Source organism: Antrostomus carolinensis, unplaced genomic scaffold (assembly GCF_000700745.2).
Source record: "Antrostomus carolinensis isolate BGI_N321 unplaced genomic scaffold, ASM70074v2 scaffold2172, whole genome shotgun sequence".
NCBI classification, from domain to species: domain Eukaryota; kingdom Metazoa; phylum Chordata; class Aves; order Caprimulgiformes; family Caprimulgidae; genus Antrostomus; species Antrostomus carolinensis.
Window position 1 is genome coordinate 97,536 of NW_010301462.1, and position 12,251 is coordinate 109,786.

Here is a 12,251-nt window from a genome sequence, read left to right on the forward strand (position 1 = left end):
TAAGTATAAAAATTCACTCTTCAAACCAATGCAATATGTTGTTATTTGAGAAATTGTCAGAACCTGACACTGACAGCACCAGGATATTTGACATCTGTAATATATCTATATGAAAATGTAATAGTCTCACACTCCCAGGATGTGTTACATGTGAAGTTACAAAGCCAGAAAAATGCTTATCTGTTCTGACACGTTTACTTCTTCAAGTAAATTACAGTTTAACCACCCAGGTTTTAATGTCTTAACAGTGGCAGTAGGCAAAATGGACAACAAATAATTTCAGGAAATATTCTGCAGAACAGCGCTTTGGATAAAATGGTAGAAAACAAATAGCACAGATATAAAAGCTCTCAGGAGCTTTAAACACAGTGGCCTCCCCAGGAAGAAATCTGGGAAAGATCTGAAATGGCACCTAGAGCAGGAAAACAGGTTGTATTCCAAAATGTACTAGCTAACATTTTAATAAAAGTATTACCTGGATATACAAACCACCTAAGAGAAAAAGCTGTTTATCATGAACTAGAGCAACTGTTGCATCCTAATCATCATTGTTTCTGCAGCTAAATTAAACTTGTGCAAAGCAGCAACTCAACGTGTATATCTGATTCTGTGTTTTTTTACAAATGATAAAAAACCTCATGAATTGTAATGCTGCATGTTTCTGTTAAAATTTTCTCAACCTTTAAAAATGTTTCTGTTAAACTTTCCAAGATAGGAACTGAAGGGAAACCACATTGTTTGGGGCTAAAATGTTAGCATTCTTTTCAATATGGCTGAGAAATAATCTTGTGTATAGTTAAAACGTAAAAGGGATAAACTGAAGAATATACTTGCTCTTCTTGAAAAAAGACATTAAAACATTATGTTCCTTTTATTACAAACATAACATAATAATAACACAAGTCATTGTACTATTCTCTCCTGTGCAATAATTCATATTACACAGAATTACTGAATTAATTTAAGATTAAGACCTCATACACACCTTGGTTGATACCAGACAATTTGCACTGAAATTTAGTTTGAAAACTACACACTAAGAGAGAAAGGACAAACATCCTTTACAAGATATCACTGTAATAAATGACTGTGAAGATCTGTTTCAATTTTTTATTTTATTGACGATTTCAGAGCATAGATTTCTCTTAGCACTTTTAAAATAAATGAAGTATCACACAAAATTCAAATGACGCAATCATATTGTTTTAACACTACATTCATTTTACCTTTAGTTTTCGTCTTGCATTGAATTTTCTCAATTGTTCTACTGTTTCTGGAAGATGAATCTTGTATGCATAGCGATCTCTCTCCTTAAAGAAACCCACAAAAAACAATACAAAAGAAGCATTAAATACAAGATCTTAATATTCTCTCAACATTAAGAAACTAGACAAGAAATGTGCCAGCTAATGAGTAGCCTAAGGAGAATGAGGATTTGTTGCAATTTAAGGAAAACTTCAAGAAACTAAGAGGGATTAAAATATTTTGAAAGAATCCCTAACTTGGGCCAGAGAACTTTTTTTTTTTGGTAATTTTGTTTCCTGCTTTGTAGTAAGACCTTAGCCTTTTTTTTTTACTGTTGTGTTGTTATGCAGTCTGTGGCTAGCATTGAACTCCGAAGCTGGCAAGCACAAAGTAGTTCTGCTTCTTGAGATTCACAAATCTCAGTGAAGCAACATGTTCAAGAGTTCTTTTAAGGGGCTCTTGATACTTCAGGTGAGCTTGGGAGATGGGGTACCTGTCCAAAAGAGTAGGAAGTGCCAGCCTGATGGCTCGTGACACCAGGTGCTAGCTTACAGGAAGAATTCTCCATTGTTGATGCAGACCAAAAATTTGCCAATGAACAGTAGACAGTGAGGGCAAACCTGCAGCAGCTGATTACTTTCTTTCCCTGCCCAAAATCATCACAGAAGCTACTTATACTTATTAATTTAACATAAATGTTTATCACATGCACCTCTCCTGAATCAGAATGAAATCACTGACAGAAGTAATTCAGTCTCTCTACAGCACTAACGATGTCTCTGTCTCATGCTCTATTTGGCTGCTATCTATAGCTTAGAAGAAAATTCTGAGTCAACAGGCAAGGCAGTTTATCATAGTCAAAAATAAGAGAGGACTGACTGACAGAATGCTGGCCTATGTTGGGAAACAAAGTTGTCTCTACTAAATCTTCTCTCTCCTTGCTTGTTTTTCAACAAATAACATGTTGCAAGATCAGAAAGAGACCACAGACATCAATACGCAGAACTTAGACATTAGCATTACAGAATTGTCTTTTTAAAAGCCTAATCAGTTTAGTAGCTTAAATAACAAAAATGGTAAAGTTTTCTGTGAAATTAACCCTCAACAAACCCCTTGCTTTCACATCTAAATGTGGGTAAGCTCACAAAGTGAGGACAAAGTCAAATTACAAGCAGCTAAAACAAGATCACCTGTGTTTACCATAGACTCAATCACTGGAGTATGATCATTTGGGATTCCCAAACATGGTGTTCATTCCTACGCTCTTTGAAATAGTTCATGCATTATGTATGCCCCAGATGAATAAACAGAACTTTGGCTCCTGTCGAGTGGAAAGGTTTGAACCCACAGTTTCCCAACAGTCAGAAGAGTGCCTTAACCACTGTTTTTCCTGAGAGGCGCACACTCTTGCCCTTCTTTTATAAGCTAGACCATTCTGCAGCTTGGAATACAAGAGTCAGAGCCAGAAAGAGAGCAGAGAAGTGGAAGAACTACTCCATTCACTAGTAGTAAGACCATTTACTTGGAGGCAGAAGAACATAATGAGCCCATTGTATAGTGGTTCATTTATTCATTTATTTATTTATTTTCCCCCTGTCAATATTTGTGTAAAACATATGAACAGTCCAGGAGCAGACACCAGAATAGCACCGTCTTCAAATAAGTGCCCTGTTTAAGTTAATGATATTATGACTGTCTCTACCCTGGGTCCACACTACAGAAAGGAAATAGAGGATAACAAATAAATATAGATAATTCATCAGTTTCTGACAAAGAAAATACAAAGTTCTGGGCCAGTACTTGCCACCTTTTAAATCTGCAACACATTTGTCATTCTCCAACTCCAATATTTAGCAGTCTATTAATGGCACTGCTGAGAAGCTAGATGTATATTCTCCCGCTCCTGTTGTTAATCTTCAGTGTCCAGCAACTACTCTTCCACTGGCTCAAACTGTGCTGTAAATTCTGCCACCACTGAAAAATAATTTGATTACCAGATGCCATATAACTTTATGTAGTCAGAGTGGCCTTTGAGCAACACACCACTACTGACTTCCCTCACTCTGGTGGGATATTTCAGGAATCTAACATAAGAAAGCAACACAGTTAAGTAGCATAATGCACTGCAAGAAACTGCATGGCTACATGTATAATAGGAAAGAGGTCTAGACAGGAATGAGCAAAGAAGAGATCAGAAATTACTCCTCTGGAGTTGAGACTCATAGGAAGACACATGAATACCTCTTCAAGATTTAGTCTATGCAGCCCTACTCCCTATACTCTGATGCTGCTGAAGATGCCTAAGAGAGTTTGCTCTTGCTGTCAAGCAAGAGTGCAAGCCTGACAATTATAAAAATCTCAGGCTCTAATCTTACAAGGTGTTTAAAGCGCATTATCACACATTTTGTACAATGCCACATCTACTTTGAAAAGTTCAAAGCAACAAACAAATATATCCTCTTCTACCTTGAAGAGGAAACTGGTCCGTAAAAAGCTGCTTTTACTACCTTTAACCAGGGATGATTCAGTGCTTCATATACTGTTATCCTTTCTGCTGGATCCAGCATAAGCATGCGGCGTACCAGATCTTTGGCACTTTCAGAAATATGGCTCCATTGCCTAGGATTCATCTGATTACAAGCAATAAAAGAAACTAAATTAGTAATAAGAATATAGAAAAGAACCGACTTTTTATGTAAAGTAATTGCAGATTTAACAACGGTTGGTACTTGTAAACATTTTATCATAATAAATGTAAAAGGAAGTTTCTAAGTTTTTTAATAACTTTTAAATTTATACATTAGTTGCTATTGAAATGGCATAAAAATTTGAAAACAGTGAGCACTGTTAGCACATAAACACTGACATATCCTTGGTGTTATTTTATAATCACAGTATAATTTTCTACCTATGCTACATTTTGTTCTGACAGAAGTGATCCTTCACTAGAAAAAGAAAAAATAATTAGGTTTTGTCTGACAGTTAACTATGCATATGATAAGTGTAGAAATTAAATCTACTCCTTAAGTCAATATAAGGAATGGCGTGACAGTCTATCTATATCAACCCACAATTTTGTGCCAATGATGCTGAGTAAGAAGGGAGTCAGCTAATGCCTGTTGTGAACTACTCTGGTCCTGCCCCACAGGTATCATGGACAATGGCTCTTCCCAATAAATTTGTTTCAACTTTGCAACAGTCAAGCATCTTCAGCCACGCAGATAGGAAAGCATGTGATCAACAATACAAGCATTCACAACACTTTTTTAGAGCAGAACTGCATCTGTAGGAGATAACAATATGAAGCATGACTTAGAATGTATTTTCATCTTGTGCATATGCAGATTTATGTCCAACTTGTCAAGATGATGGACACCTGATAAAACCATACTAAAGGAAGAAAACTCTTTCTGTGATAAGGGATTCTATCCTTGAGCTATTTCTGGTATTACTTTAATTTATGAAGAACTTAAGTTTTATTTAGATAGTACACTGCTAATTTTAGAAGGTACTAAATGAAAATTCAAAATCTTTACGAAAAATGATTGCTTTCAGTTAGAGCACTCAGGAACATTATCTGGCTACGAAACGCACATTTATAGTCATGATTTGTCGTTTGTTTTTCATCTCTAATGAAATGAAGGTAACTGCAAATTTGCAGCAAGACTGTTTTGAAATCCTTATACTATTTTCACTGAATAGACACATTATTATGGAAACAGGAACAGAAAAGGAACTGAGAAGACACAATGTGCTGGCTATGACTTTTTTTAAAACAAAGAAAAATTAACTTGTACGCTTCCAGAAGGTTTTAGCTGCTTAAGAGATTCCACAAAGAAATATTCCATAAAGTAAAACTGGAACATCTACCAGTCTGTGCAATCCCAAAACTAGTGCTATGAAGAAATCCTGCTGTTTCTAGGAATGCAAAATTTAAAGAATGAAAAATGTGCTCCTGACCAAGTGCAGTACCACTGCTGTCACATTTTAGCAGACTACTTTTAAGTTCACATAATAAAATACTTCCTAAACCATATTACAGACTATTAGACAGTTTTAGGAGTTTCCACTCTTAATTTGCTAATACACAGCTCATGTGTTGCCAAGTAGAGCAAAACTGATCTTAGATAAAACTGCAAAAAACAGTGAAGTCGAAGCTTTAAATTTGTCTCTATAATAGCTCTAGGATGCTTACGTTGTGAAACACACTTATCTTGCGCGTACATTGATTTGCTTTCAGTTGCAAGTGGCTCCTTTTGAATCATCAGCTGCACTTTACTACATACTGTAGTAAAAAGAAAAATGCATACCTACATTTTTACAGTTACATGCATTCTGTTTTAAATCAAAGCAATATGATGACCAGCCTTTATGACAGTTCTTTGATTAAAAAGTTTAAATTATCTATAAAACTAAGGTAACATACAGTATGTTATATTTCACAGCTAAACCTTATGTAATCCTACCGAGCTCCATGTACAATTATGGGCTAATTGCTGCACCCATTTATCATTTCATCTGAGTAAATATTCCCATATTTTCCTAACACTGATAAAACACAGCAGGAGCAAGATAGACTGGAGAGAGAAATCACCTTTCTTCCCATGTAACACAGACAAGATTTCTATAAGTTTCAAATTTAAATCAGGCTAAATACAAAAACCAACTTCCAGAAATGTTATCAGCAGAGATCACCTCACTAGAAAAGGACTCAGGTATACTGTCATTTACCTTGTATTTTCCTTTAATAATGCCTTCAAATAATCTTTCCTTGGTTCCATAAAAAGGCAAACAACCGCTTAGCAGGATAAAAAGGATCACGCCACAACCCCAGACATCTACAGGCTTCCCATAAGGTTCCCTTTTTACCACTTCTGGGGCCATAAAATGAGGTGTTCCTACACGTCCTAAATGGAAATAAAAACAAAATTGAATCAAAGTGATGTGTGTCAAACATGGAAATGAAGAATATCACTGCATTAAACTAAACCAGTTTTAATAAGTTTTGTTCATGGGTTAAAAAACTTTTAACACAATAATTTTTTTCTTAAGTTTAGTATTTATTAAATACATCCAGTGAGACAAACCAGTAGTTTCCCTTTTGCTTGATTTATATCTATCTTACCCTGCAGACTGTGAAACAAAATTTATATAGGAGCACTAATATTCTTCAGTAAAATATGCCATATAAAAGTAAAAATATCAATTTGGACAACCTTTGAAAGAGGAATTATTTATCCAGAGAGCATGTACAAAGATATTGTAGAGTTCTAGTCTACACTGCTTACTGGAAAAAGCTGCCTCTAATTGGCAACAGCAGTTTGGTCTGTGCCCAAGCCTTAGCCAGTGTACTGAAACTGCAAACAAGAACGCAAAATGCTAGCAAATGTGTTGTTCATTTATTTGAGGTAAGCCATATCTTACCACAGATAAAAATATAATGTTAATTTGTTTCAGAGAGTGCTTTCAGTGAGTGCCACACAGTAATGGTTTTGAGACATTACTGATTTTGGATTGGTAATGAATGTACACACCCATGGAAACAAAATATATTTAGTACCAACTAATTTTCTGAATGGATAAACTGATTAGAATTACTTCATTCAATTTCTATGTAACACATTAAGCCAAATAAAAGCAACAAACATTTTACCTCTCCCTAGAAATGTTTCCCATTGTAAAGAGGTTTGCTTCCACTGCAAAGGATTTGTAAGAATTAATAAGCTTTGAATGCTCAGGGCATCACTCATACTTAAAAATACTCTAGTATTTGGACTACCCTGGTTCCATCAAGTACCAACAGAAGAAAAAAACCACCCACAATTGTAGCAAACTTACCACTTGCACCACCTTCATAAATTATTCTTGCTCACTCACACTACAGTGGACTTTAGAGGCTCCATTCAAGGCTTGCAGCACCTTTGTGCTGGCTAGGAGAGTTTACGATGCAGCCTAGAGAATCCAAGGTCTTTGCATAGCACATGTTCATTTCAGTCTCGCCTGGTAAAGAGACTCTTGCTAGATGAGCTGAGCCTATCCTGCACATCATTTGAATTTGAGTTACCTAAGTCACAGCACAGTGACTGCACAGTCTGGCAGTAGCTTAATCAGTAAAGATCACCCTTCATTTATACCACCTACTGCAGGAATACGATCTAATCATGCTCTGTTAACTAGTCCCCACTCACTCTTTTTTGCATCTATAAGGATTAAAAATTGACAGAAAGACGGTAGCTTTCTCACCATCCTGTTCTTAAGGAGCAACACCACCATTGTCAAACTTATTCACCTGGCTTTGTTTTAAACCATTTCATTCCCAGTTTATGAGGCAATCTCTCTTCTACACAAATGTTAGGAATCTACCTGTGATAAAGGAACACTACCTCATGACTTGGCTAGGTCAGCATCTTAAAAAGTCTGTGCAGTCTAGCCTGACATGACAGCAAAGGGGCAGTTCCTTCCCAGGCTAAAAAAGAGTAAAACAGCAAGATTCTGCAAGCATAGCTCACCCCTCATATCACTGGAGGAAGAGGAAGGAGTGGACTCTGGACAGAGAAAGACAGAGATGGACATGTGGAAAGTTTACTAATACTTCTTGTTGGTTATACATAATTTATAGGCTTATGACATATCTTTCAGCCTAACTGATAAACCTCAAAGTCAAATCTTCAAACTCACAAATATAAGGGGAAGAATCGTCTCCTTAGATGACCCAAAGTATTTTTTTTCCCTTCCATGTACCTACAAAACTCTATCTATAAAGGGTTTCCTAACTTTTTTCCCTTAAGATGCCATCATTTGCAAGAGCAAAAGCATCAACATTTCCAGCTGTGTCTCAGGACATGCATATACATAAGCAGCAACACCTGTCTGTTCAAACAGTATTTGTATATCAGAGACTGCTCATATGACATTAGTGGTATGATGCTACAGTCTGCATATCTTCAGTACAGAAAACATCCTGCAAAACCACAGAGCAGCCTGGCTTACCCATCTTTTTTATCTCAGTGGTAAACTTCCTGGCACTTGGGTGCAGAGGTACCCATTTGCAATTTTGGAGCAGGTGTAACCTTTCTTACACATTGAAAAAAACACTTGTGGTAATAAAGCCCGTTCGATTATTTTTTATCAATATGAATAGAAAATCACATATACTCTGAAGATTCTCCCTTCCTACCAGACTTTCTTTCACTGTTATGAAATCTGGGAAATCTAGAGAAAAGTGATTATTCAGAAGACAAACAGCAGAAATCACTAGAACACAAGATATCACAAGGACAAACTTCAGGGAGATATACAGTCGTTTAGATCAAGTAGTTAATGAAACTAAGAATGCTATATATCAAATGATATCTAAGTTGATTTAATGTGTATTTCCAATAATTATGTGCCACTCCTCTCAGTGCAGGACCTTCTTTGTGTTTTAGGTAAACAATTACAGAGTTGAACATGTTAAAAAAATGGTGTTTGGGGTTTTTTGTTTGTTTGGTTAGTTGGTTTTTTTTTGCCAATGCATTTAAGTCTGCTGAGCATTTGCAGTACAGTGAAGGTTGATCTTCTTATAGAACATCTTGTTCTGAGGAAAATGTGTCCTTGCAAACAGTTACTCATCCTACATTTTCTCCTATGGTGTAAAATAGCATAAGTAGCAGCAACACATAGTACATAAGCAATACAATAGCATTATTTGGCGTAGGTGTTCAGGTGTTATGGTGCTGGCAGTGAGGGGGCTGCAGGGGTGGTCTTCTGAGGAGAGGCTGGGGCTGCCCCACGCTGGACACAACTGGTTCAAATGGACACACCGCAGGGCACAGCTGAGCCCAGCAGCCCAGATGGTGGTGCTTCAAGGAAAGCACCTGTGAGAAAGGGAAAAACATTGCTCAGCAGTGAGGAGTATGGGGAAAAGCATGAGAAACAGCCCAGGTGAGAGCAGGAGGAAGTGGAAGAAGTGCTCCAGGTGCCCCAGCAGAGACTTCCCTGCAGCCCCTGCAGGATTCCACACCAGAGCAGGTATCCACTGTGCAGCCCATGGAGAACCCCATGCTGGTGCAGGTGGATATTCCCTGAGTAACTGTGGCTTGTGGAGGACCTATGCAGGAACAGGCTTGTCCTGAAGGACTGAAGCCCATGGGAGGACCCACGCTGGAGAAGGAGAAAACTGTGAGGAGAAAGGCGCAGCAGAGAGGGGCTGTTATGGACTGACCACAGACCCCCATTCCCTACCCCCTGTGCCACTTGGGGTTGGGGAGTTAGAGAGTCATAAGCAAAGGAGTGAAATTGAGCCTGGGAAGGGGAGGTGGTGTTTTCATTTTTGTCTTTGTTTCCTACTACCCAAATCTATCTGAATTGGCAACAAATTAAACTGGTTTTTCCCAAGTTAAGTCTGTTGTACTTGTGATGGTAACTGGTAAGCAGTTTTCACGTATTTACCTTGACCCACGAGCTTTTTCATCCTATTTTCCCTCTGCTCTGTTGAGGAGAGGGAGTAAGCAGGTGGTGGGAGTTTGGCCCTTAGCCAAGGCCAACCCACCACACATGGTTATGCTGGTATTAACAAACAGAATACTCATTAAATAGGGAAAAATAAGAATAATCTTCCTCCAAACATACAGCTTCTTTAATTTTTAGTTTTCAAATCACCTTACCTGATTTAACAATGAGCTGTATAAAATAAGTAATCTACAGTGTCAAGAGAGTATCTAAAGTGCATATTTTTTTGCTTCCTTCTCCCCTTCAGCAAATAATGTTTCAAATTAAAATTACTTTGCAGAAATTGATAAGCAAGAAAAATCCTTCACTATTCATACACACTCATAAACATAGGCAGAACAGAACAGTTTCTTGAAACTGAGCATTAACCAGCTCCCCTAAATTCTGCAAAGCAGGGTCTTGATGTTGGACAACAATTTCAGATTTCCTTTCCCCCTCTACTTCACTTCCTGACCACAGGGCAAGAAAACACAAAAACACTTACAAAACTACTGAATATCAACAAGTAGCAAACATAACTTGCAACAGTATGCTTACCAAAACTGCAGACAAAACATAATATGCAAGCCTTTCTTATGCAGTAGCCATCCACTGACAGCACTCTGTTCGTTGCTGATGACCTTCATGTTATAATTTTTTTCCATAGACACATTTTTTTCCTAACAGAACAAGCTTCTTGAGGTCTATTTCCTGCTTTCTATGTGACAATAGACATATTATAGCCTCTTTATACTTCAGGGTTCCCATTTTGCTTTATCTGGTGACTTTACATCAGAATGTGAGGCTGCATGCTTTCTTAATACTCAAGTGTTCTTACAGACAAACTGACAGAAGTTACGGTTAAAAAACACTGTCCCTCTCTGATCATCCCAAATTTCCTTTCTCCTCCCTTGGACGTTAAAGAAGTTAAATCACAGGCAGAACGTCTACTTTAATGAATTGTTTGATGTTGAGCAGAAAGAAGAGACTATTTCAGTAATAGGTAACATTCTACAGAGCTATTTAAGACACCAAGAGACTGCTGCTCTAAACTATGGATGCTACTTAATAGCACGCTGAAAAATCAGTACTGCTAAACTTTAGAAAGTTCTCATTTTTAAATTTAAAATGAGAACTCCATAAATACAAATTAAATGAGAAAGAAGGCTATGCTAACTTAATAAAATCACGCCATTTACCACTGCTAGATCATACTAAGTGAAAATAATTACAGAATGATTTGGTTTCATAACCTTTTTAGTGCAGATTACAAGATCCTGATACTTTAGACTGAGGGGGTGGCCGGGGTGGTGGAAATCACAATTTCACCCCCATGAAAAAGCAGACTCAGAACAAACAGAAACTTAATTGATTAAGAATAAACTGCCCAGATAAACAGGGTAAAAAAATGCAAATACATGTGTATGTATGTATTAGAAACTTAAAAAGGCTAAAGTAATTTCTGGTGCAGCTGTCATCCTCGTGACAACTAACCACTGCACTGGGTTCATCAAAGGAGCAAATGATGATTTCAAGGTTATTCTAAAAAACTGATCTGAGCAAGGACTGCTGAGCTGCACTTCTGATCTGCGCTTAGCTCAGCAAAATGAATGGAATGCACAAATGAACTTATATAGATTGGGGTTTTCCCTGTGTTAAAACTACAAGAGCTGTAAGGTGAATATCAGTAATAGGATAAACAAAATCTACAGACAGCAGATTTTTCTAAAATCATAAACACTCACTGCTCTTTAGACCAAGTATCGCTTCTGCTGGAAAGTATCTAGTAGAAAATTTGCCTTCTAAACACATGTAGTGTAAAATTTTAAAATTGTTCGCAACAGTGCGATCGTTTAAAATACTTCAGAAGCTTTTGAATTTTCTTTGGTGTTTTGTGAGAAGCTTTACATCTTTTTGGAGGCAGTGTGAGAAAGAAGAGTAAGCAAAGGCATTTTTCTCTCTTTAACAGGTAACTTCTGCCTTCCACAGGTCTTTTATTCTTCAGGATGTAAGAACACTCGTGGATATATTTGAATGACTGCTCATGAAAAAATAACATAATTTAATTGAAATAAATACCGCATGCATGCATACACACACGATTTTTAGTTGTATCTGTATGTGAGAAGAAATCACATAAAAGACTGGAATAAATTTTCTGTCAATGTGCTTCTAGGTTCCTCTTATCTGTTCTAGAGTAGCATTAACTGAAAATCAGCACTATATGAAGACTCAGCAGTGGCGTGTATTCAATGTGATACTTGCCTCCACCCAATTAACTGTAAATAAATGCCTACTTCAAAGTGTTTGCTGACTTAGGAATCACTCAATGCCTGAACAGGTGCAGACACTAGACATCTTACTTCTAGAGGTAAGCTTTCTTATCAGCCAGTTTTGTGGCATGTTGTCTGGAAATTTATAAAATTGCTAATTTTGCTGATTTTTCCTGTGGATAAACAGAGAGCTTCAGTCTTCAGCTGCTGTCAATCTGATATAATTCACAAGCACTAAAGATAAATTTTGACTTACCTTTGATA

General features: G+C 37.1%; 1 protein-coding gene across 2 annotated transcripts in view; it reads right to left on the reverse strand.

Moving 5' to 3' along the window:
- The window catches only part of CASK (calcium/calmodulin dependent serine protein kinase), a 149,938-nt gene that overhangs the window by 75,822 nt on the left and 61,865 nt on the right, over positions 1 to 12,251 (reverse strand). For both annotated transcript variants that reach the window (XM_010163449.1, XM_029083886.1), the window contains 3 exons: positions 5,977 to 6,152; positions 3,753 to 3,875; positions 1,227 to 1,310 (listed from right to left, as the gene is read on the reverse strand). In XM_010163449.1, coding sequence (XP_010161751.1) covers positions 1,227 to 1,310; positions 3,753 to 3,875; positions 5,977 to 6,152 — 383 coding nt within the window. The remainder of the gene's footprint in view (positions 1 to 1,226; positions 1,311 to 3,752; positions 3,876 to 5,976; positions 6,153 to 12,251) is intronic.